Source organism: Protopterus annectens, chromosome 7.part0 (assembly GCF_019279795.1).
Source record: "Protopterus annectens isolate FY-2018-M chromosome 7.part0, PAN1.0, whole genome shotgun sequence".
Classification (NCBI taxonomy): domain Eukaryota; kingdom Metazoa; phylum Chordata; order Ceratodontiformes; family Protopteridae; genus Protopterus; species Protopterus annectens.
Window position 1 is genome coordinate 1,183,513,235 of NC_056739.1, and position 23,119 is coordinate 1,183,536,353.

General features: G+C 40.3%; 1 protein-coding gene across 1 annotated transcript in view; it reads left to right on the top strand.

Moving 5' to 3' along the window:
• The window catches only part of HDGFL3 (HDGF like 3), a 248,427-nt gene extending 233,040 nt beyond the window's left edge, over positions 1–15,387 (top strand). The window contains exon 6 of the mRNA XM_044077791.1: positions 14,354–15,387. Within this exon, the coding sequence (XP_043933726.1) occupies positions 14,354–14,359 (6 nt within the window). The 3' untranslated portion in view covers positions 14,360–15,387. The remainder of the gene's footprint in view (positions 1–14,353) is intronic.
• Positions 15,388–23,119: the final 7,732 nt, after the last annotated feature.

Genomic DNA, 23,119 nt, shown 5'->3' on the forward strand with positions numbered 1-23,119 from the left:
CATTTGATAGTAATTTCTAGATACATTGAACTAGCAAAACATAATGACATCATAATTTAAACAGTAATAGCATTGGTACAAGCAATTGAAGGAACAGAATACAAAAACATAAATGCAGATTAGTGAATACACATAGAAGGTGAATAAGGTAGATTGTGGTATTAAGGGCATTTAGTAGAGTTGGTTATGAGGGGTGGGAGCAAGAGCATTCCCATTGAGATGCTAGATGTAAGAAAAGTGACTTCTTGAAAGTAGAGTGGTTAGAGGTAATGCGGATGTTAGGTGGTAGAGAGTTCCAGAGGCGAGCGAGGCTGAAGGAAAGGAGGTTCTTGCCTGGGGGATGAGTGGGTTTGTGCACTTCTAGTAAATTTTGATTATTAGATCTTAGCACTCTATTTGGTAGGTGCATTTTAAGGGCAGAAGCAAGGGAGGGACACTTGGAGGGGTTTAGGATCAGCTTATGGGCTAAAGTTAGTTGAGTGTAAGTAAGATAGTTGGGAAGTTCTAACCATTGTAGTTTATGGAGGGAGAGACAATGGTGAGTGGAAGACCTTTGAGCGGTGGCGAATTTAGCAATTTTATTATAGCATGAAGTGAGCTGTTTTTTTAATGAGGACTGAAGATTAGTAAGTAGTGGAGCACCATATAGAAGGGGGGGATGAGAAAGGAAGTAGCTAGAGTGGTTCTAGTGGTGGATGTAAGGTAGTCCTTTTGTCTGTACAGCATGCCAATTTTTTGATGTGTTTTTTTGATGTTTTTTGTAGGTGGGATTTAAATTTTAGTTGGTTGTCGATCTGAACCCCGAGTAGTTTGGTGTCTGATACTATTTCGAGAGGTAAGTTATTTTGACTGGTAATTAAGAATGAGTTCATGTTGGGGGGAGTGAGTTTGGAGGGGGTAAATAACATTAATTTGGTTTTGGTGGCATTAAGAGCTAGATGATTGCTAAGCATCCATTGCTCTGTGGAAGAAAAGGCGTCTTGAGTAAGTTTTTGTAGAGTGGGGATAGAAGAGGCAGAGCAGATGATAGTAGAATCATCAGCATATTGGATGATGCTGGAGAAAGGGATAGCTTTGTGGAAGTCATTAATAAAGATATTGAAGAGTAGAGGACCCAGTATAGAGCCTTGTGGAACTCCGGTAGGGGTGGTTAGAAAGGAGGAAGTTGCTTTTTTCCACTTTACAGCTTGATTTCTGTTGGAAAGATAGCTAGAGAACCAGTTCAAGGAGGAGGAGGATAGGTAGAGTTTGGAGAGTTTAGTTAAGAGCAGGGTGTGAGAGATAGTATCGAAGACTTTGGAAAGATCAAGGAGTATGGTGGAAACTATTTGTCCTGAGTCACGGGCTTTATTGATGATTTCAAGGAAGGAGAGAAGGGCAGTCATGGTGCTGTGATTAGGTCTGAAACCGTGTTGTGTGGGGGTGATAAGATTGTTGTCTAGGAGATGAGGGAGGAGTTGGAGTTGTACACATTTTTCAAGGATTTTTGCAATGGGGGACAGGATGGCTATGGGACGGAAATTAGTAATGCTGTTATTGTTACCACCTTTGTGTAGTGGTATGATGTATGCTTGTTTCCAGATTTGGGGAACTGAGCCTTCTTGAAGGGAGCGGTTAATTAAGATGCTGATGGGGTAGTCAAGACTTTCTGCAGCGATGCTAAGAAAGTAAGAAGGGATATTATCAGGAGCATTGGTACATGGTTTCAATTTCTGAAGGAGTTTCTTAATGGTAGCAGTAGGAATGGGATTTAAAGTGAAGAGAGTGCAGTTATGGGATGTTGAATGTTGGGGTGGTATAGATGAGGATGGAGTTTGTGTAGAAAGGGGTATAGTGGGATTAGTGGGTGTAGAGTAGGGTGTGGATGAAGAGATACTGGGGGTGGGTGTAGGGGTGTTAGATGAAGGGGAAGAAATAGAGAAAGAGGAGGTTAGTTTGGAAATAGAGTCAATAAAGAAGGAATTGAATTGGGTAGCTAAATTTAGTTCTGGAGCATTAGGATCTGGGTTTGGAGTATCTGGTTTACTGGGGTGGAGGAGAGTGGAGATTCCTTTCCAGAATTTTTGAGGGTTGTTTTTGTTTTGGTTTTGGAGAGTAGAGTAGTAATTTTGTCTATCAAAGGAGATGTGTTTCTTAACTTTATTGCGGAGCATTTTGTATTCGTTAAGGAGTGGGGTTGCCTTATGTTTTTTGTAGCGAGCCAGAGAGGATGGAGAGGCTCGAGAGACAATCAGTTGAATGTAGTTTGCAGTGGGAAGAGTATGCAGAAGGGTATATAGAGGGGACCTAGATACTTGTGAAGAGTTGATTATGAGAGAATGGGAGCAGGAGTGAAAAAGGAAAGATTAGGGGTGTAGAGAGACTAAGAGTGTAGGAGAGATAGGGTGGCAAGAAGAACTGTTATAGCTCAGTGAGAATAAAAAGGTGAGTAAAATAAGTCTATTCAGTCAGGGGAGGATGCCACCTAGTGGACAAAAGCAGAATGCACCTTAATCCACAAGGAATTTCCTGGGACAATTTGGGCTGAAAGAAGAAGGGAGGTAGAGTGAGCGAAAGAATAGAGAAGCTGGGATACAGGGGGTTAGGCTGCTGGCTATCCTGGCAGGGGGTGCGTTAAAGCAGCTAGCAAGTCTTACACAATTGTATAGTTAAAGGTCTAGCAGCCAATACACATACTTCTTTGAATTCCTCTTGGTTCACTTTCCAAAGGGAGTGAGGCAGGAAAAGGGTATTCTACATGGCAAACGAGATCTGAGGTGATAGATAGAGGCACTATGCGTAAGCTTAGCTCGAGACTTTTTTGGCTGGCACAACTATGTTATAATGGCCGACTCGGTTCCCAGGACGGAACCTATACCCATCAGTAATGAATGAATGAAGATTAACATCAGATCTAGTTTTACTGCTCCTACAAAAACCTTTACAGTCACGAGCCAAGTTCATAGCTTTAATTTAGCAGCTAAAATGAAATCTTTTGCATTTTTTTTTAATACTCCTACCTTCCTTACAGGATATGCCTTAAATCTATTATCTATTCCTCCAAGAAGCTTTGCAGGAATAAACAATAGATACAAATAATCTGATAAGTTAAAAGCTCTGCCCTCATCTGACAGGTTCTATGCAATGCCACACTACCTTACCCACTTTTTTCCTAAAATTAGCACCAGTTAAGTTAAAATGGGCACAGTATTCTACTACTTAGCCACAGGGTTGCCAGCATCCTGCTGCTTTTTTTTTTTTTGGCATTATTGTATTGTAGTAGCCCCCCTCCGCGCCCTGCTCGGACTGCACAGAAGTGGGTGTGATGTGATTGACATGTCAAATGGTTGTGATGTTGTATGCAAATGATACATGATTGACTGCCATGCAGATTTGCCAGTGACATCATGCATGCATTTGTTGCTGATTGACACATATGGAAATCACCCCTGTGCATTTGATTTGTGAATACTCCATGATGCTTCTGCCCTTTAACTTATTTGCTTACTTAAACGGGGTGTTTTATTAAATTCGTTGCAAGTGCCGTGAGTTATTCTAAGGAAGCACTTAAGAAAAATAATGCACTTTCTCTTGCTGTCTGTCTGTCTCTCTCTCTCTCTCTCTCTCTCACACACACACACACACACACACACACACACACACACACACACACACACACACACATATCAGGGACAAAGAATTTATACCGTGGACATTTTTTTAATATTAATACTAATGACTTTAGAAGGTGACCAAATACCAGGAGTTAAATTAGCATGGATATTTTAGAAGTAAAAAAAGGTGTAGCCCTAATGGTTTCATCATTTGTTGTCTACAATTCACTACCTTTTGGCAAACGATCACCAATTTCAAGAGGGACAGAACAAAATTTTGAGACCAAATCAGTTATGTCCTTGAAAATCGTCGATGTTTGAGATGTGTTGTCCATCGTGTTTGGAGTTAGGGTGCTGGACAATACAAATAATTTAGACCAAAAACGTGCATAAACCCCCTTATAATTCTCCAAAAATGAATGACTCTCTCCCATACACTCACAAATGCACATGCATGTCCATCTTGTTTTAGAAAAACAAAGATTATTTAAAAATAGCTTACCTGAGGATCAGAGCAAAGAAGGAACAGATGTGTTTCAGAATCATTTAGTGAAAGCAAAAAAGTACAGAGTAGACTAAAAATTTAGGGACTAATTAATCTGAGATCTATCACAGGGCTGATGGCTAGACAGACGTAATGAAAAGTAACTTCACATTATATATTTTCCAAACAGAAGGATATGCACCAGCCAAGTACCTGATGAGTATTCATGAGGCTGGTGAAAACATCTCCATGAATATTCATTCATTATTTGTACACATCAGCCGGTGTTGTGTGGTAGGAGGGCCTTGCTACTGTGCATCGGGGGGGATAGTGTAATACAATAATGCCTTTTTTTATTAAGTTATACAGGTTTGTTAGCACACAAGTAAATAAATAAATGCCAAACAATCCACAGGGTCATCAATTGCAACGCATGTGCTTTTGATTTTGTTGGAGGAGGGTTTGTTATGGAGTCTCCATCTAAGCTACTTCTGCCATTTGGTCCTAAATAAAGAATTTCCAGAATGGTTAACTAAAACATGGTGTACCCACACAATATTTCTTTAAACTTTCTATCCAATAATACCTATTTATTCATTAGTTACCTGCAATTGGCTGGTAAATCCCATAATACCTAGATTACGTTTATCGTACCAGCATTATTGTTATTATTATTATTATTATTGTTAAATAAAATTAAGCAAACATAATTTACCTTTTACTAAGCACCAATCAGTAGTGAACCAAACCTGATAATTCACCAAAACTTGCTTTACTTTGCACTAATGCATCAACTATGTAGCATCTTTTTTTTTTTTTTTTTTTTTTTTTTACAGCTAATTCAGAAAAATGATTTATCTTACAAAATGTGTGTGTTAAAAATTAACCAAACATCATTTACCTTGTAGTAAGCACTCAGGTTTGAAGTCTTAGTAATTCCCATTATTTCCAGATGCTGCTGAACTTTTTCAGGAATTCAGTGATTCTTGCTATCTCTGTTTCTGTGTTGCTGACTTCCCCATTACTTCTGTTCATTCCTGTGAACCACTGCTTCTTCTGCCCTTCTGTGTGTGCCTTCTTTGTCTTTGTTCTCTTCTATCCTGCATTGCTGTTGAAGAGATCTTGCCTGACTACTTGTGGCTTATTAAAGCCCTTCCTCTACCTACCCATCTACCTTCTGCACAACCCCCGTCCCCTTCCTGATCCTAACTTCCTGCCTTCCTGGCCCCCTCTCCTACATGCTTTTTTCACCTCGGCAGTGTAGTTATACCTATGATTCCTTGATACTCTCCCATTCAGAAAGGAATCTTTTGTAAATTCTACATTTTCAAGGGTTTGGTAGATTTAATTCTATTAACTCATGTGAAACTGGGATTGTTAATTCAGTTAGTAAAGCAACCTCTCTTCTCCTTCAAGCCCACCCCAGGCAGACATGTAGGTGGTTGCAAGCACATCATCCCAGTCTGAGTACCAGGCAGAAATTATGAGACACACTTTTTTTTAAACATCAGATGTCTGACCATAGACTTTGGTGCTTTTTCAGCAGTAAGAATGTGTCCCGTTATTCGTGACACCTGAAGAGCATGGCAGAGCATGTGCAGAAGTAGGACGGTGTGCCGGACAGCAGGGCTTTGACAAGCATGCTTTTGACACCAAGAACAGCATGCTCCACTTAGCAAGTCAGGATCCTAATAGCTCTGCCTCACATAAGGAGTGGAGTCCACTCTCTGTTCATCCAGGATTTAAAACAGCAGAGAACTTTCTAGCAGTAGCACATGACAGTTAACAGATGCTCATTATCATCTTCCTTGGGCAAGATTACAAAGAAGAGGGGCATCTCACATGTCACAGATTCCAGATCTTCCTTCAGTGACGAAAAGAAAATGATTTAGTCTAATCACCCCATGTAGCCTCCCCCCTTTGGTAAGATTCAGATGTAGGGAGATTCTGTTTGATCTGGGCCACCACAAGAATAAACGGTAAGTAACCTTTGGGGCGCTCTCAGAACAGTGTGAGAACATTTTAAATGGGAATGAATTAGATGACCCATAGCAAAAAGGGATACTTTGATATCCTAGGCTTGGAGGAACCTAAATCCACACAAGTTCCTCCAGACTTCTGAAAATCTTTTCTTAGTGGCTGTGCTACAGCGAATATCCCAACTCACCATGTTCAAGAAACCAGACAGATTCTACACAACGCAGAAAACTCACTCAACATCTCTACAGAACTCTAATAGAGCAAACAGTTTATATCCCTGCGAGTTGACAAGGGTGGCAAGATGGTGAGTCTGAACCCATTGCCAAATGATACGGAAAGCAGGGTTCTGGACAGATTTAGAATTAAGGTTTATACTCTGGCTGTTCTTACATTAACAGTAATAAATTGCTAGGTGTACATTATTAAGTAACAGTCTGGAAAACTTGCATAAACAAACGACCAAAGAAATTCAGGTTAAATCACTGAAGTCAACTCAGTTCCCTCAAAATTTTCAGAAATGTCTGAATAATCCTAGTTATAACACAGCTATCATATCAGTCATCAGATGCCATGTCTGGCTTAGTGTCCATGCATTACCATGAGGATGTCAGGGGAGAGCACTTGAAGGCCCCTTTAGACAAGGAATCTTTGCTTGTAAAGTTCTGTGGAAATATTTTAAAAAATGTAGGAAAGCAACAAGGTCATGCAGATCATGATGCCACTCTCTCCTCAGCATGCCTCTCAACTGTCTCATAGGTTCATAGGTTCATAGGTTCATACTAGGCTATCTGCCCGAGGGCATTTACAAGCCTAGCCCATAGTTTTGTGGCTTACGCCACCCCTTTAGTATGGGGAACTATACCCATTATTTTGCTGTGCCTCTGTTGAGCAGTGACACTGAGGTAATCCCTGGGGTATATCTGCGATCTCCCATCCATTGGTCAAGATTTCTCTTGAACAAGGCCAGCGAGGTGCTCTGCCTCACATATACCGGGATTTTATTCCACAGCATAGGGAGTCTTTGGGTGATGAATCTATCCCTCCAGCACGTCCTATTAATAGCCGTGTCGAGGTTTAAGTCTCCCGCCCTTGTGGCTCTGACGGATCTAGATTTTTGAGGTGAAGCATATTCATCAAATCTGGGTTTGACATGGCCTTGTATGTTAGGCAAAGGTCACCTCTGAGCAAGCGGTGGCGACTGAATAGAGCTGGAGTTCTTTCAGTCGGGCAGCATAGGACAGATGTTTGAGACCCTTTATCCTTTTGGTGAGGAACTTTTGTGGCCTCTCCAGCTGCTGCAAGTGTCGGGTCAGATACATTCCGAATGGGGCATTGTACTCAATCATTGGTCTGATGAGTGATGAGTATAGGGAGACTATGACCTCCCTTGATCTAGATGAGAATCCCTTCATGATAAGGTGGGCAATGTAGAAGGTCTTCCTAACTACTTTAGCTACATGGGTGTCGAATGACAGACTACTATCAACCTGGGTCCCCAGGTCCCTGATAACTTCTTCTGTACTCAGTGGATTGCCACCTATTTGGTAGCTAGGGGTAACCTTGTTTTTCCCGAAGGGTATGACTATGCATTTTTTGGCATTTAACTTTAGGCCATTTAACCTATGAACCTATGAACCTATGAACCTAAGAAAAGATTTTCAGAAGTCTGGAGGAACTTGTGTGGATTTAGGTTCCTCCAAGCCTAGGATATCAAAGTATCCCTTTTTGCTATGGGTCATGATTTTGCCTCATATTTTTACTCTGCCCTCAAAAATGTTTGATTTTCTGATAAATAACTGAGTATTGCATTCAGCAAAGAAAGTGAGATAGACATGCATTCAGTCTCTCTTTCTCTCACTCATTCACACACACAAATATAATTACATTAATTTGTTTTCATTTGTTCAGATACTGCTGTGCAGGTCAAGATTAAAAGTAATAACTGTTGAAAATCCAGTACCCTGTCTGTGTTAATCTGAAAAGAGATTTTCATAATATATGCCAAATTTACATTTCTAGTATATAATTTTAACTCAGCTATTTTCACTATGTTTTTCCTGGTTGATAGAACAGATAAAATATCTTATTTTAAAACATTTAAATCTTCTTTGCACAAATTAATACACCTTAAACTCTAAATTTTATCTATATATATATATATATATATATATATATATATATATATATATATATATGTATGTATATATATATATATATATATATATATATATATATAAATATATATGTGTGTGTATACATATATATATATACACATGCATGCATATATGTAGGTATGTGTGTGCTAGCTGAATACTAATTGTAGGAATAGTTTACCTAAGTGGAATATAGTGTCTGAACTGTCTGGTTATGTACCAGTGAAAGTACAGCTGTGTACGTAAACTTACCGTACCAGTAGATGTTTGAATTATCCCTGCTGCGGTAGCTTTAGCTATATGGGTTATATCCTACCAAGGATATAACAGCCAGCCAGCTTACAAAGCTTCAGGGCACCTTCCATGCACTGAAAATTATTAGGCACCTCATGCTGAGCTTCCTAAAAATACAGGTTTCAGGGCCAGCCCTTCCGGAGTCTTCCCTCTGCACAAAGAGAGGTCCTCTGCTGGCTTTTGAGGACAATCGACTTGTGCCGTTCCTTTGCTGGGATGATAAGTTCTAAAATGTATTGTTTAAATGTACTTTTCTGTTTAGGAAAGTTGTTTTTAATCTAGGAGCTTGTGTTTTAATGGATTGGCATGAGACTTAACTGTACTTTTAAATAGGAGTGCACTTTTTCCAAGTGAGTTTAAAACTAGTTAAACATTGTTGAAAACCATTTTTCTGTGAAGAAACTGTGTTTATTTCACCTTTTAGGGCTGGTAGAGTGTATTAAACTGCTTTGTTACTGTGATTATATGGGAAAACTTTACATTTTTACCAGCATATGCTACTTGTTTTCCCTGGGAAAGAGGCAACATTTTTGACTGATCATGGAACAAACTAACAGTCTCATGGTCAGTCCTTCCTCCAGCCACAAAAAGAAAGTGTTAAGCAAACAATCTTTGCCACCACAGCAGGCTAGCAATTTTCCTCAGCCGTAGGTGGGTGACTGTGCTATGGCCAAAGCTGCTTCCTCAGACCAGTCATATTCTACCCCAAACCCCTATGGTTTAGCACCTACAGCCACTATGCACCAGGCTTTAGTCATGTCCTCTGTGGCTGTTGGGGGGTCCCCTCAGTGGGCAAGAAAGAGAATCTCATCAGTCCTGGGAGAGGAAACAGGGAAGGCTTCCCTGTTTAGTTAGAATGTGCTGCTGTCACCATTAACAACAACTCTGTTGGCCCAATTTTACCTTTAAAACAAAAAGTTTGTATCTGCTCCTCCTCAATTTTCTCTAGACTGGAGCAATTTACTAGATCTGACCCAGGGTTTAATTTAGTCTTTTGATCCAGCTTATAAGGTGGTTTCTGGTAATAGAAAAGGGAATGCCTCTTTCGTAAACAGATTCAGGATTCTGAATCTGGACTGGAAGAGGAAGGAACAGATGTAGGTTTTCTACTCTGACTTCTGATTCAGATTCAGTGGAGAGCACAATGTCTGATCCTTCTTGTGGGGGTTTCTGTTTCTCTGAGACTATTCCCAGAATGTGTCAGTGTTTTCAGTGGGAGAACACTGAAGTTTATCATCCACTCAGAAAATACACTATGAGCTTTTATAAATGGATTTTTCAGAACCTTCAGTCATTAATTCAGTGCTGTCTGATTTGGAAGATGTGTGTGTGTGTGCCATTGCCTGCATTTTCCTGATAGTCAACCTGCTGCCCCTAAAAAAGGCGGATAGATTGCATTAAGTTCCTCAGCCTTTTAAGTTTTTATGCACTCATTCCAAACCTACCCCAGCAGCTACAGCATTAGTTAATCCCATGGCTGTTAAACATTTACTTTATTCCAATCCTATACTTTCTGACATGGGAAAAAAGTGTATGCTTCTGCAACTTTGATTTTCAGGATTTTTAATTGCAAGGCTGATATTTCAAAGTATATTTTGACTAATTGTGTAAGAATGAGGCATGTTTTGTTTGCAGTTTCTTCTTGTGTAGAAAAATCTGCTTTAAATGGTTTAATTTCTTCTATTTTACACTTCAAAACTCATTATTTAAAGTGTGTGTATGACTCTGTTGTTGCTTCTTCTAGGGCTATGGGCACTCATACTGTTTTGAGGAGGTTTGCCTGGCTATGTTCTCAGAACATCCCAGATGACATGAAAAATGAGATAGTAAATTCTCCTTTGGATAGAGATTTAGTTTTTGTTTCGTCTGCTGCAGAGGGTATCAAAAAGTGTAACAGGAGGAGAAAGCTGATACAGGAAATCCCTAAGATTTTTCAGCCCTCCTTTTCAAAATTTCTAAGGGATTCTCCAACCCCTCATCCAGTTTTGGCAAGAAAGAAAATAAACAATCCCAGCGAAATGCTGATAAATGTTTAAGAAGAAATGGCAAGGGGCTTCCAAAACAAATACAGGAACCCCCGCAAAAAAAAAAACAAGGACAGTCCAACAAGTCAGAATAACTACTTAAAGGCCCTTGGCCCCCCTCCCACCCTGGTAGTCCCTTTTTGCTTTCAGAAAGCCTGAATTTCCACTTGTGGATGAGATCTGAAGATCATTCATCAAGGTTTCAGATGGCAGTGGGGGAAATTCATCCCTGAAGCTTTTGAAGCTGGCTGGCTGTTATATCCTTGACAGGATAAACCTCAGTGATCAATATGATGAACATTAGCAAATTCCTTTTCTGAATATACTATTGTGTGTGCATGTGTGCATGTGTGTGTGTGCGTGTGTGTGTATATAATCTCTCTCTCTCTCTCTCTATATATATATATATATATATATGTATATATATTTATATATTTCTGTGTGTGTATGCATATGTGTGTGTGGGTACACACACACACACACACACACACACACACACATATATATATATATATGTGTGTGTGTGTGTGTGTGTATTCATACCTCTCAGTGCAAGAAATCTAGGCAAATCTTGAAAAAATAAAAAGAATGTTGGGACAAAGGCTTAAAAATAGGGACAGAATTTAAATATTGCTCCTATAAACTTAGAAAGTTGCTAGAATAACAGGATTTTATGTTTTTTTTTTTGAAGGATATAAAGTCTGAATCGCAAATGTCTGTTATTATTTAGTATTATTTAGTGACTTCAGTCTTCAACGATTTGTCAGAAGACCACAAATTTTATAAGGAACAGACCAAAAATACGAAGCAAAAATCTGGACATTCTGTGAAAATCTGTACAGTTGAGAAGTATGAAATCTATATCTATATCATATATATATATATATATATATATATATATATATATATATAAGGTGCAGTACACTTTGGCTACAACTCATTTGATGTAAAACACATTTTATCTAATATGAAAATGACTGAATCACATTAATTTATTTATGTATTTGATATTTTTTAACTGGGATAGTCCGAATGGGTCACATAAACTTTTTTCAGATAAAGCCCAGGGAGAAAAGCTCCACATTTAGACATTTGGTACACACAAAGAATAGATTGTAATTTTTACAACAAAATGATAGTTAAGACTTGACGCAAAGCATTTAGGTACATACACAGATAGACTACAATTTTTAAAACAAATAAAATAAGTTAAGGCTTTATACAGTGTATTACAAGCAGATTAGAGGTGAATAAATGGCAAGTTGCTTCGTGTTTTACTTAAAATTTGACTTAACTTCTAAAATATTACTTCCAAAATATTACAGTATATTAACAGCAGATTAGTAGAACTATAAAAATAACTTTACTCGGAGAAAGGGAGCAATAACATAGAAGCTATGAGAGGTTATACATTTAGGGGGGTTTAGAGAGACAGAAAGAAGAAGAACATAGAGTAAGGTAAGGGGGAGGGGAGCAGAGGTTTTGTAGGTCTACAGGGGGTAAGAGAGACTGTAGAGAATAAGGAAAGTGGCTAGAGGAAGTAGAGGTAAAGGGGGATTAACCTGGAGTTAAGCCCCATGAACTATTTAGGTGTGCTTTTAGAGAGGCTTTAAATAGCGGCAGGCTGGGAGCTGATCTGGTGGTTGAAGGGAGAGAGTTCCATACTTTAGAAACAGAGTACAAGTGGAGACACTGACCTTTTCATTTGGAAGGTTTGGGGATTTTTAGCTAGTTTTTGCCTTCTGATCTGAGTGATCTGCTTGGTATGTAATTTTTGACAAGCTTATCCAGGGCAGGGCAAGCAGTGGGTTTGTAAGTTAAGTTATGCATAGTAGATAGTTGGATATATGTTAGTTGGTTGGGAAGTTCAAGCCAGTTTAGTTCCCGAAGTGGTTTACAGTGGTGTGTATGGTATTTGAAGTTTGTGGCAAACTTTGAGATTTTGTTATAGCATTGTTCCATTTTTATCTTGGTGGAGTTCTGCAGGTTGGTGAGTATACAATAACCATAAAATAGGGAGGGGAGAAGGAAAGTTTTTGCTTAGGTAGTCTTGCTTGTTGTGGTAAGGAATTGTCTATGTCTGTAGAGAAGTCCTAGTTTTTTGTGGGTTTTCTTTATGTTTTGCTGGATATTACGGTCAAAGGTGAGTTTGTTATCAATAATTTCACCAAGAAATGTTGTTTCTTGCATTCTTTGTGTGATAGTGTTGTCAGCTGCATGGATGTTAAATTGGTTGGAGCTGAATGTGGAATTTTGGGGGTGAAAAGACTATGTTTGTTTTTTGAGGTGGGGTTCAGAAAAAGTTGGGCCTCTGTGAGCCATGACCCTGTAGCAGTGAAAGATTTCTTAGTATTATTGAGCAGTTCTGAGAGAGTACAGAAAGTGCAGATTGTGGTGGAATCATCTGCATACTGAATTAGGCATGCAAATTATTGGTGAATATATTAAACAGTAGGTGACCTAGGATGGAACCTTGGGGGACTCCTGTAGGGTTATGGAGAAAGGGGGAAAGTTGTTTAGAACATTTAATGGCTTCCTTCTGGTCTTGTAGATAGCTTTGAAACCACTGTACTATGGGGGGGGGGGTGTAGAGGGGTGTGGCCCCCTGCAAAAAGAAAAAAAAAGTTTTGGAGAAGTATTTTCTGTAGATTAAGTTTTTTAGATGTAATTTTTGTTTGACTAATTATGTTTTAGATTAAAAGTGTTATTAGATAAATTTTTAGATGATTTGTGATTAGATGAAAAGGGTCATAGTTAAATAATTATACATTCATATATAACAGTATATCAATATTTAAATCAATAGTTTAGACATAAATTGATATATTTATATCAGTGCACTCCACACACAAGGACCAGCATCTAAAATCAGTGGTTAGAGAGGCATCTGAATGGTACAACTGTGTAGCTACGGTACAGAGTGGAAAAAAAATCAAACATTTAGAAAGAGGATGTGTAAGTGATTTCTGCCATCAGTAATCCATAGTTTTTTCTATACTCACATCCATTACTCTGTCTACCAGAGACTTCAAGAAAGGATACAGACATGGCCAGCTAGTACACGTGAAAAAAAGATACTAACTACCACATTATATAGACATGGGTCAGTAAACAAAACAGGCCAAAATAATCATTTTGTTAGTACGTGAATTTATAACAATGCAGACAGCTACAAAACTATCCTTTATTTGGCAAGTCATTCTTCCACTGATAACGTAGAGACATGTTTGAGGACAACAATAAATCAATACACCATTTATTTTAGAAATAGGGCTTTGTAAGTATTACTGTACTTAAGATCCTGTGCGTTGCACTTATTACACTAATGTATATCTATGGACTTTAGTAATTAATGATGAAATTGCTGTTCTGTCATATAATACCATCTTATGTGTAAACAGAACAGGTCACTTCCATGACAACCCATCACTGAAAGACCATTTGTTTGAAACTCACTGACCAAACAGTGCTTTGGTGAATGTTTTTTTTTTCTACAAGGTCTGAAGGTCTTGGGGGAGCTTAGCCTTTTTACATGGGGGAGTGCTCCCTTCCCTAATATAAAAATGAGACTGACATTTTGTCATGACATCATTCAGTCAGTCTCAACCAAATGGTGTTAAAGTAATTGGTTGTTACTGAGAAGACTGACATTCATTTTCTAGATAATATGGGGCAGGTGGATACATTTTTTCAAGCACTGCCTGAAACTGTATTTTTGTGTTGACATATATGCATTAGCTTTCATCATATATATATATATGTACATGCAAGCACTTGAAATGCTGTGTAAAATGACATGGTGACTAATGTTTTTTTTTTTTTCAGACATAACTATCAACCTGTGGATGGATTGCAAAATACTGCAGAAATCTTAGTATTGTTAAATGTAAATCTGTTGTCATACATGCTTGGATTTGTCCTATAAAGCATTCATTTTGCATTAGTCCTGTAAACAGAGCTGCAAGTTCATTAATACACCTTTCTCATATATCCATAGCTATGGAATGTAAGAAGAGAAGACACAGAAACACTTACTTAGGAAGATTTTTAGCTTCATCTATTTTGACTGCCTCAAAAGGTACCCCAAAGCATTCATGGGAATTTCAGTAGAAACCTTTTATTGTTACGCAATTATGATCATGTAAATGTATTTGCTTTTAGGGCACACACTACCTTTGTTATGGCATTTTACATTGCAAAGGACTACAGAAGCATACCAATCCCATGTGAATATGTTTTATAATAAAATTTCCTGGCTGCAAAGACCAGTTACTGTGAATGCAACACAGTTATTCAGCGGTCAGTAATTGTAACCATGAAGCAAAAACTGAACTTTCTGTTTATAGGCTTTGATTGAAATTAAATATCTTCTGTTTTTATTTATTTTTTTCCAGATGATAGCACTAGATATAGTAGCATTTCTCAGAGAACATGTTGCATCTGTTTATATCTGTAACAGCACAGTACTGGTATCTTTAGCTACTCTGATGAGATACTGGTTGCTAGTTTAATTGTCGGGGAAAAAAGTTGAGATGATGTCTCTTAAAAAAGATGCATATTGCATTCTTACTTTGAGAAAGTTCTTGCAGTAAGTGTTGCCGGTTCTACGTCTGTCAGTTTTCTTATCTGTCTCATGGCAGATGTTTCCAGTCATGCTGAAAATATCTGTCCCTTGATGGTATCAGTGTTGGCAAATGTATGCATCATATTCAGAATGCAGGCTTGCATGTTCACATTTCTTCTTGCTTCATTCAACTGTCTTTGTTCAAGCAGTAACGTTTGTAGCATCACTCTGATGAAGTAGAGTTAATAAGACAAAAATGCTCACTCATTTTTAATAAAGATTAGTTTTTCCTTGATTTCTGAAAGTACTTACTGAGTTTTTTTAATGGTTTAGTTGAAATGAAAAAGAATTTAGATGGGGCAGCTTTATTCTTTGTTTTTCTTTCAACATCACAAAAGAACAGGAAATGATGCCATGATAAGCCATATAAAACAGCAGTCTTTTACTGTAGTGACTAATTTGGTAATAAAAAAAAAACTCTTTGCGCAATGGTTAATGGTGAGGTATGTCTTGAAAAAATCTCAGGTTTGAATATGAAATGTACCAGTTTGCACAGGGCAAAAGGCAATTACCCTAAAACAGCACCTGATTTCTTAAGCAAGTGATGACGGTTCTACAGTTTACATGGCTACTAACACTGTTTTAAATAATCAACATACATTTTTGCTTCTTTTTTTATGTTGTGCCTGTCTACCATCTAACTGATTGCTACAGAAACATTCTTTCATTCCACAAAGGGACGAGACCCCATTGTGCTACAGTTGTCTCACAGGCAGCCACTTTATGATGTAGCCTCCCATAGACGTGGCCTTGGTTAGTGCTTAGGGGCTGGGCATGTAGTTAGTGTGGAGTAGGGACTTCATTCACTGAGTTACTCACACAGAGCAATAAAAACTCTAAGCAACCCTGCCCCTTTGTAAGCAGATGGCTTCTGACTCATTTGTGGTCTCCACTGCAAATACAATAATGGGTGCTGCATCTAAACCTAGGAGGTTTCTGTGCTTCATTACTGAACTTGGCTGCATTTCACATTGATTTATTAATTTGATTTGTATACTAGATCATGAATTCCTTCCTAGCTCTCAACTGATCAGATTTGAGAGAGACACCTCCAAATTTCTCTCACATTTTTGCTGTGTGTCTGAAGACCTTAACTCTGAATGTAAAACTCGAGAGCTATGCTGTCCTGTTGCATGGCAATATTCATTAAGAGTATTTGGTGACTGTATTGATAATTTATTTATATGTACCATGTATGCTAATTTCATTTGTTCATTTTCTCTCCCTCTCTGTCACTCTCTCTCATCCCTCACTAGTGTCACTTTTTCCTTCTTTTTAAGAAGTAAAAGTGCATCATGTTATACCTTGAACATAACTACACAGTAATTGTGCACACTGTGCTTTTCCTAACTTTTAAGAATGTCCTCTCTTCTGTGTTGTGTAGAGAACTGATTTGCGGTATGCTTTGTCTTCCTTGATTTCTGCTACACAGCAGTGTCTTATCTGCATATTAGGTTGCATTGAATAGTCTTGTGTGGAGCTATAGAGTTCATCAGTGAAATTTTGGGTAGGTGTGTCTTGCTGATCCTAGACAGTTTAACAGAGAGTTAAGTGTTAAATTCAAGATCTCTAAACTTTTGGGATAAGCAAGTTTTCCACTTACACTCAAAGCTGTACAACCTCAGAGTTATGGTCACAAGCTTGTGGGCTGTGCAGGGAGGAATTTCTCCTGCAAAGCATTGATTTTTATTTTTTCTTAAATGTATTGGGAAGTAGACCACTTAGATTCGCTTGTTTGTAGCATAATTATTTTATCAGTGTTCGACTATGAATCAAACTTTACAGCATACTTCAAGGCTACCTTATCTGTATGATCCCAGTTCCAAGTATTTTGAGTAATATCCTCGGCTTCTAGAAAGAATAGTTGTGTAAGAACTTACCATAACCTTAGATGTCCTTCTCTTCCATGTTGCAGTATTCATAACTGTAGGGAGGTTGCTGCCTGCAGTATACCAAAGTCTTACGAGCAGGGGTACATGCAACGTTTGATGTCAGCCATAAACCGACATTAGCTATAAAGGTGACGTCTGCAGGTACCCACTTCAGAATGGACTGCTGCATACAGTAGTACCCCTGGAAGCAATGAAGAGGAAGGAGGAAGCTTTGCAGACCCACATGTATGACCAGGCCAAGGGATGCCTCAGAGGCATATGCCTGATGCTGAGGTTTGGTAGATGGAGAGAAATCTGTCTCCTCAGGTGGCTAAACATATAGAGAGGGGGTAGGAGGGTGGGACTGAATACTGCAACATAGAAGAGAAGGACATCTAAGGTTATGGTAAGTTCTTACACAACTATTCTATGTTCTTCTATTCTCATGTTGCAGTATTCATAACTGTGGGGAGAGTACCAAAGCTTTAGATATGAGCCTGGGAGAAAGGATGACGTCCCTGGTCTATAAGACCATGTAGAATGGACCTAGCAAACCCACTTCTGGCCTTAGATGCCAAATCTAGTTTGTAATACCTGGTAAAGGTATGGACTGATGACCAGGTAGCAGTTTCTAGGATAAAAGCATAGTCTACCCCCCTGAAGAAAGCAGCTGAGGAGGCAGCTGCCCTAGTGAACTGAGCCATCACACTTTCAGATAGGGCTTAGCATGCAGAGATAGCCTTAGAGATCCATGAAGAGACAGTCTGTTTAGAGACGGTCTTCCCCAAGGCCCTTGGGTGACAGGAGACAAACAGGTGGTCAAACAATCTAATGGGTTTAGTCTTGTCAAGATAATACCTGAATTGTCTGTGGACATCTAGGGAATGTAGAGTTCTTTCAGAGGAATTTAGAGGTTGAGGGAAAAAGACAGGAAGTTTAATGTTGCGATTCAAGGATAACTCATCAACCACCTTAGGCATGAAGGAAGGATTAGTCCTGGGGGAGACCCTGTCTTTATGGAAGATGAGGTAAGGCGGGATGGCCATCAGGGCTTGAATTTCTCATACCCTCCTGGCAGATGTGAGGGCCACCAGCAGAACTGTTTTCCAGGTACATAGATTCAGTGAAGCAGAGTGGGCTGGCTCAAATGGAGGTAAAGTGAGTTTTTCTAAGACAAAATTTAGGTCCCATGTAGGAGGGATTGGCTTATGGGGGGGGTCTGATATGGAGAACCCATTTCAAAAAGAGTTTAACCTCTATTCTGGATGCCAGAGGAGGTACCAAAAGAAGACAAGCTGAAATGGCAGACAAGTGGACTTTAACAGAAGAGTACATTAGTCCTGAGTGCAGAAGCTCACACAAGTAAGAAAGGACCACGGGTACAGGAATGAGTAAAGAGTCCTGTTTTTTCTTATGACACCACCTGGAGAATCTTTTCCGTTTTGCCACATAATTTCTCCTGGTACTGGGTTTCCTGGCCGCCTGCAGGACATTGAGTATGTCCTGAGTATAGGTGCCTGAATCGCCCATAAAGGGAGCCTGAGATTGCTCACCTGAGAGTGTATTAGGGGACTCCGTGTTTTGTGTGAGTAGGTCCAGACAGTGGGGTAACCTGTGGTGATTGCCCTTGGCTAGTAGATGAAGAAGGGGAAACTGATGCTGTCTTGGCCAGAAGGGAGTCACCAGCAGGATTTTTGGTTTGTCCCTCTGAATCTTCAGGAGGACCTTCTGAATCAGTGTGAAGGGGGGAAGGCATAAAGATACATCCCCACCCAAGAGAAAGAGAAGGCGTCTACTTTCCAGGCCTGGGGATGTGGATCCCTCTTACAAAACAGAGGCATCTGCTTGTTCTGGAAGGAGGCAAACAGATCTGCCTGAGGAATACCCCACTTGTGTATAAGATGTAGGAACACCTCTCTGTGAAGTGTCCATTTGTGAGAGGGTGCAGAATGTCTGCTGAGAGTGTCTGCCATTGCATTCTTTGCTGGGTGCAGGTGAATATGCAGAATTGAAGCTAGAGACCAAATCTATATGGCTAGGCTGCAAAGAGGGTAAGACCTTGTCCCCCCCCGCTTGTTTATGTACCACAAGACAGTCATATCGCCTGTGACTACTTTCAAGGTGCCTGGTAGGAGGACTGGTTGGAAGATCTGTAGTGCTAAGTAAAGGGCCCTCATCTCTTTGATGTTGATGTGGTACCTGTGCCTGAGTGGAGACCATTCTCCCTGCACTTTGCGTAGTTGTTGCTGGTGTTGTAAAACTGCCCCCCCAAGCCAGGTCTGAAGTATCTGTGAAGATTTGCTGAGGGTGGGGGGTAACTGCAAGGATATGCCCTGGTTGAGATTGATGGCTGTAATCCACCATTCCAACTCTTTGTTTCAGGCATGGTAGTAAGGGGAAGGAGATATCCAGAGGATGAGAATGTTGGTTCCAATGAGTGTTTAGTACCCACTGGATCTTCCTCATATGCAGCCTTGCCAGAGGGAGCATTGGTACTAAGGATGCCACGTGTCCCAGGACTCAGGAATTCTCTGGCTGAAAGTGTTTGAAGAGAGAGAAGCTTCTGGAGGTAAAGAGTGAGGTCTTTTACCTTATGGCAGGGAACGAAAGCTGCCATCTTGTCGGTTCTTATCCTGCACCCTAGAAATACTAGGTCTTTTGTAGGGGTCAGGTGGGACTTCTCGTAGTTCACAGTGAACCACAGGACTACCAGGGTTCTGGTCACCAGGTGTAGGTGACGTCACAGGGTGTGAAGGTCCTGGTGAAGTATTAACAGGTCGTCTAGATATGAGTATATATGAATGCCCTGTGCTCTGCAATGGGCCATCACTGGTGCTAGACACTTTGTGAACACCCTGAGAGCTGTGGAGAGCCCAAAAGGTATTGCAGAACTTTGAAAATGCAAGGAACCTACTGAAAAACGTGGGACTTTCCTGTAGCAGGGGTGAATAGGAATGTGAAGGTGGGCGTCCTTCAGATCCAGGGATAACATAAAAGCCTGGTAGGCAATGAGGGGTAACAGCAGCTGTAAGGTGAGCATTCTGAAGGTGTGAACCTTGAGATAAAGATTGAGTATGGACAAATCCAGAATTGGTCTCCAAGGTCCATCTTTTCTTGGGACCAAAAACATTCTTGAGTAAAATACCTTGTTTACCTGTTGTGGTGGGACCTTTTCTATGGTGCCCTGGGCCTGAAGTTGATGCAGAATAGAGGGAAAATGATGGAGCTGGCTTGAGGGGGGCTAGGGTTTCCCCTGGAAGGGGGGTAGAGCCCACCAAGTCATAAAGTAACCTTTTTTAATTATGGAGAGGTCCCAAGTTTCTGAGGTGATCTTCCGCCAGGAGGGTAGGGAGAGGGTGAGGCGAAGGGACAGGGGGTGGAGAGAGGTAGTGGGTTTGAGTCACAGTTGAGGGGTTCTGTCCTGGTCAGGAGGGTTATTATCGGAGGAAGAGGTTCTAGGAGTGGAATGTTTCCTTGTTTGCCTCTGTCCTTTAGCCTGTGGTGGAGCAGAATGAGATGACTGTCTCCTAACAGAGGAAGTCCTTTGAGCATAGTTTTTATGGTACCTAGGGATAGGTGAGACCAGTAAATGTTTTACATTTTGCAACTGCTTTCCCTTTTCTTGCAGGGATTTGAGGAGTTCTGCAGATGCTTCCCTGAAAAGGGCCTTATTATTTAGTGGTGATCCAACAACTTGGTTTGTATATCCATAGGGAGAGGGTGTAGCCTCACCCAGGATTATATTTGCAATACAGAAACTGAAGCTGCAGATTTTGAAGAGGCCTCCACCACATCATAACTGCACTTAATGGAGTGTCTAGTCACCTGTGAGGCAGTGGAGAGAAGGGAGTTTAGTTGGGTGTTAGCAGGCAAGTCTGGTACATCAGGTATGAGGGCAGAAGCCTTAGAAAGGGTGTCTAGAACAAACCTGGCCATGTGGGTCTGATAGTTTAGGGCTCTAATGGCAATAGTGGAAGACGTATAGACCTTCTTCCCTAGCCTATCCATAAGCTGGCTGTCCTTGTCAGTAGGGAATAAAGAGGTAGAAGGCAGTTGTGTAGAGGATTTGTCGGCTGAGACTGCTATGACTGCAGGGTCTGCAGGAGGGTTCTTGAACAGGTACTGAATATCCTGAGGAACTTTACAGAACCTGTCTGGGCATTTAGAAGCAGGAGGTTGAGAGTCGGGGCTGTGAAGGATCCAAAAAGGCTTCTTGAAAGGCTGGAAGCAAGCGAGGGACTGCAGATGATGAGGGTTGATCCATATGTAGTAATTCAAAATACCTCTTTTTTTATTCTGAGACATCTGAAGCTTGCCATATGAAGTGTTCTCTCATGAGAGAGATGGTATCTCCAAAATAAAACTCTTCCCCTGGAGATTCAGGACTGATAGAGTCCTCTTCCATAGAGGTAATGAAGTCCTTGGGGGATTCAATTTGAGAGCAGTAAAGTAAGGGAGTCTTCAGATGAGGATTATTCTTCCTCTGACTCGTCTAAGGCTTGCACTGGAGCCAGAGTAGGAGCAGGTGGAGGTACCTGTGATTGTAGGGAGTGGAATGCCCTGAAATGATTTTGGGAGAAAACTTCCCATCATGGGGTAGATTGCTGTTAGGTATGTTTTAATTTTTTTTTTCTCTTTAGAGGAGCTGAAGGATGGGTCGATTTGGAGGCCGACGTCTGGGAGGATTGCAGTGCAGGGGTAGGCCCCTCCGATGCCACAAGCCATGGCTCCCCCTCGCCATCAGGTTCTGATGGCTGATCAACCTCAGTGAATGTACTCAGCATTTCCGTCAGGCAGGCTTCCATTACAGTTCACAATTCCAACTGAGAAACAGACATCCGATGGGACCCTGGGCTAACATACGCCTTGAGAGTACACTGGACTCTTGAGGTGCAGTGTGGGCATTGGGCCTAACTTTTTTGGCCTTCTTCCTAGGCGGCTCACTGGAAGTACCTACCCTGCCCTCCATACCTAATGCCAGACACCAGAGTCTCTGGTTCTCAAGATAGAGTTTGAGAGCAGCCAGACAGCTGTGAAGAGTTTTAGACACAAACGATTTATGTCACAAGACATATGGTCATGGGCCTCCCCTAGACAAAACAAACACTTATCATGCATGCCCTTGTGTGGAATTTGTCTTCCACAAGCACACTTCCTCTTTCTAGTTGACATGTACATGTGAAAAGCTAAGAAATAGATAAAAAACCCAAAGGGTACTTATCTGTAGCAGACGGCCGTCAAACGAGTGAACTGCTTCCCAAAGCTGGCGATCAGAGGTCCGAAGATCACTGCAGCAGAAAAGTTCTAAAGTGGGTTTATGCAGACGTCACCTTTATAGCCAATGTCAGTTTATGGCTCTGACATCAAATGTTGCATGTACCCCTGCTCCTAAGACTTTGGTATACTGGCCGGATGTCCAGTGCTGCAGGCAGCAACCTTCCTACAGTTATGAATACTGCAACATGAGAATAGAAGGACATCATCTGGATATAGATTTGACTACTGCATTGCAGATTTAACAGTGTTGCTTATGCTATCATTCTACACTACTTAAAACAGGTTTCTGTTTTAATATGCTGACACTTTGAGGCCTTTCATTTGGATATGCCTCTTTGCAACAATAAATAGTTCCATGTGGTGTGATGTAACCATACCTTCTCAACTGTCCAGATTTTCACAGAATGTCCAAATTTCTAACTCACGTCATAAACTTTGTGGTTTTCTGGCAAATCACTGAGGGCTGAAGTTGCTAAATAGTAACATATTTGAGTTTCAGACCTCATATCCTTCAGAAAATGCATGCTATAGCAAAACCTATTATTCTGGCATCTGTTTATAAGAACAATCTTAAAAATTTGTCCTTGATTTTGGGCCTTTGTCCTCCCATTACTTTTAGCTTTGTCCAGGCTTTTTGCACTTAGAGGTTGAGAGATATGAATGTAACTTAAATGATACTGTTATTTCCAAATCTATGCTGTGTGCTACTCTTGAGGGGATAATTGATCCTCCTAGACTTTTAATCTGCTATTTCTGCATTATTTCTGCTTATTCACTTCTGGCTAATCAGTATTCTAAAATGAAGGCTGTACATGTCCG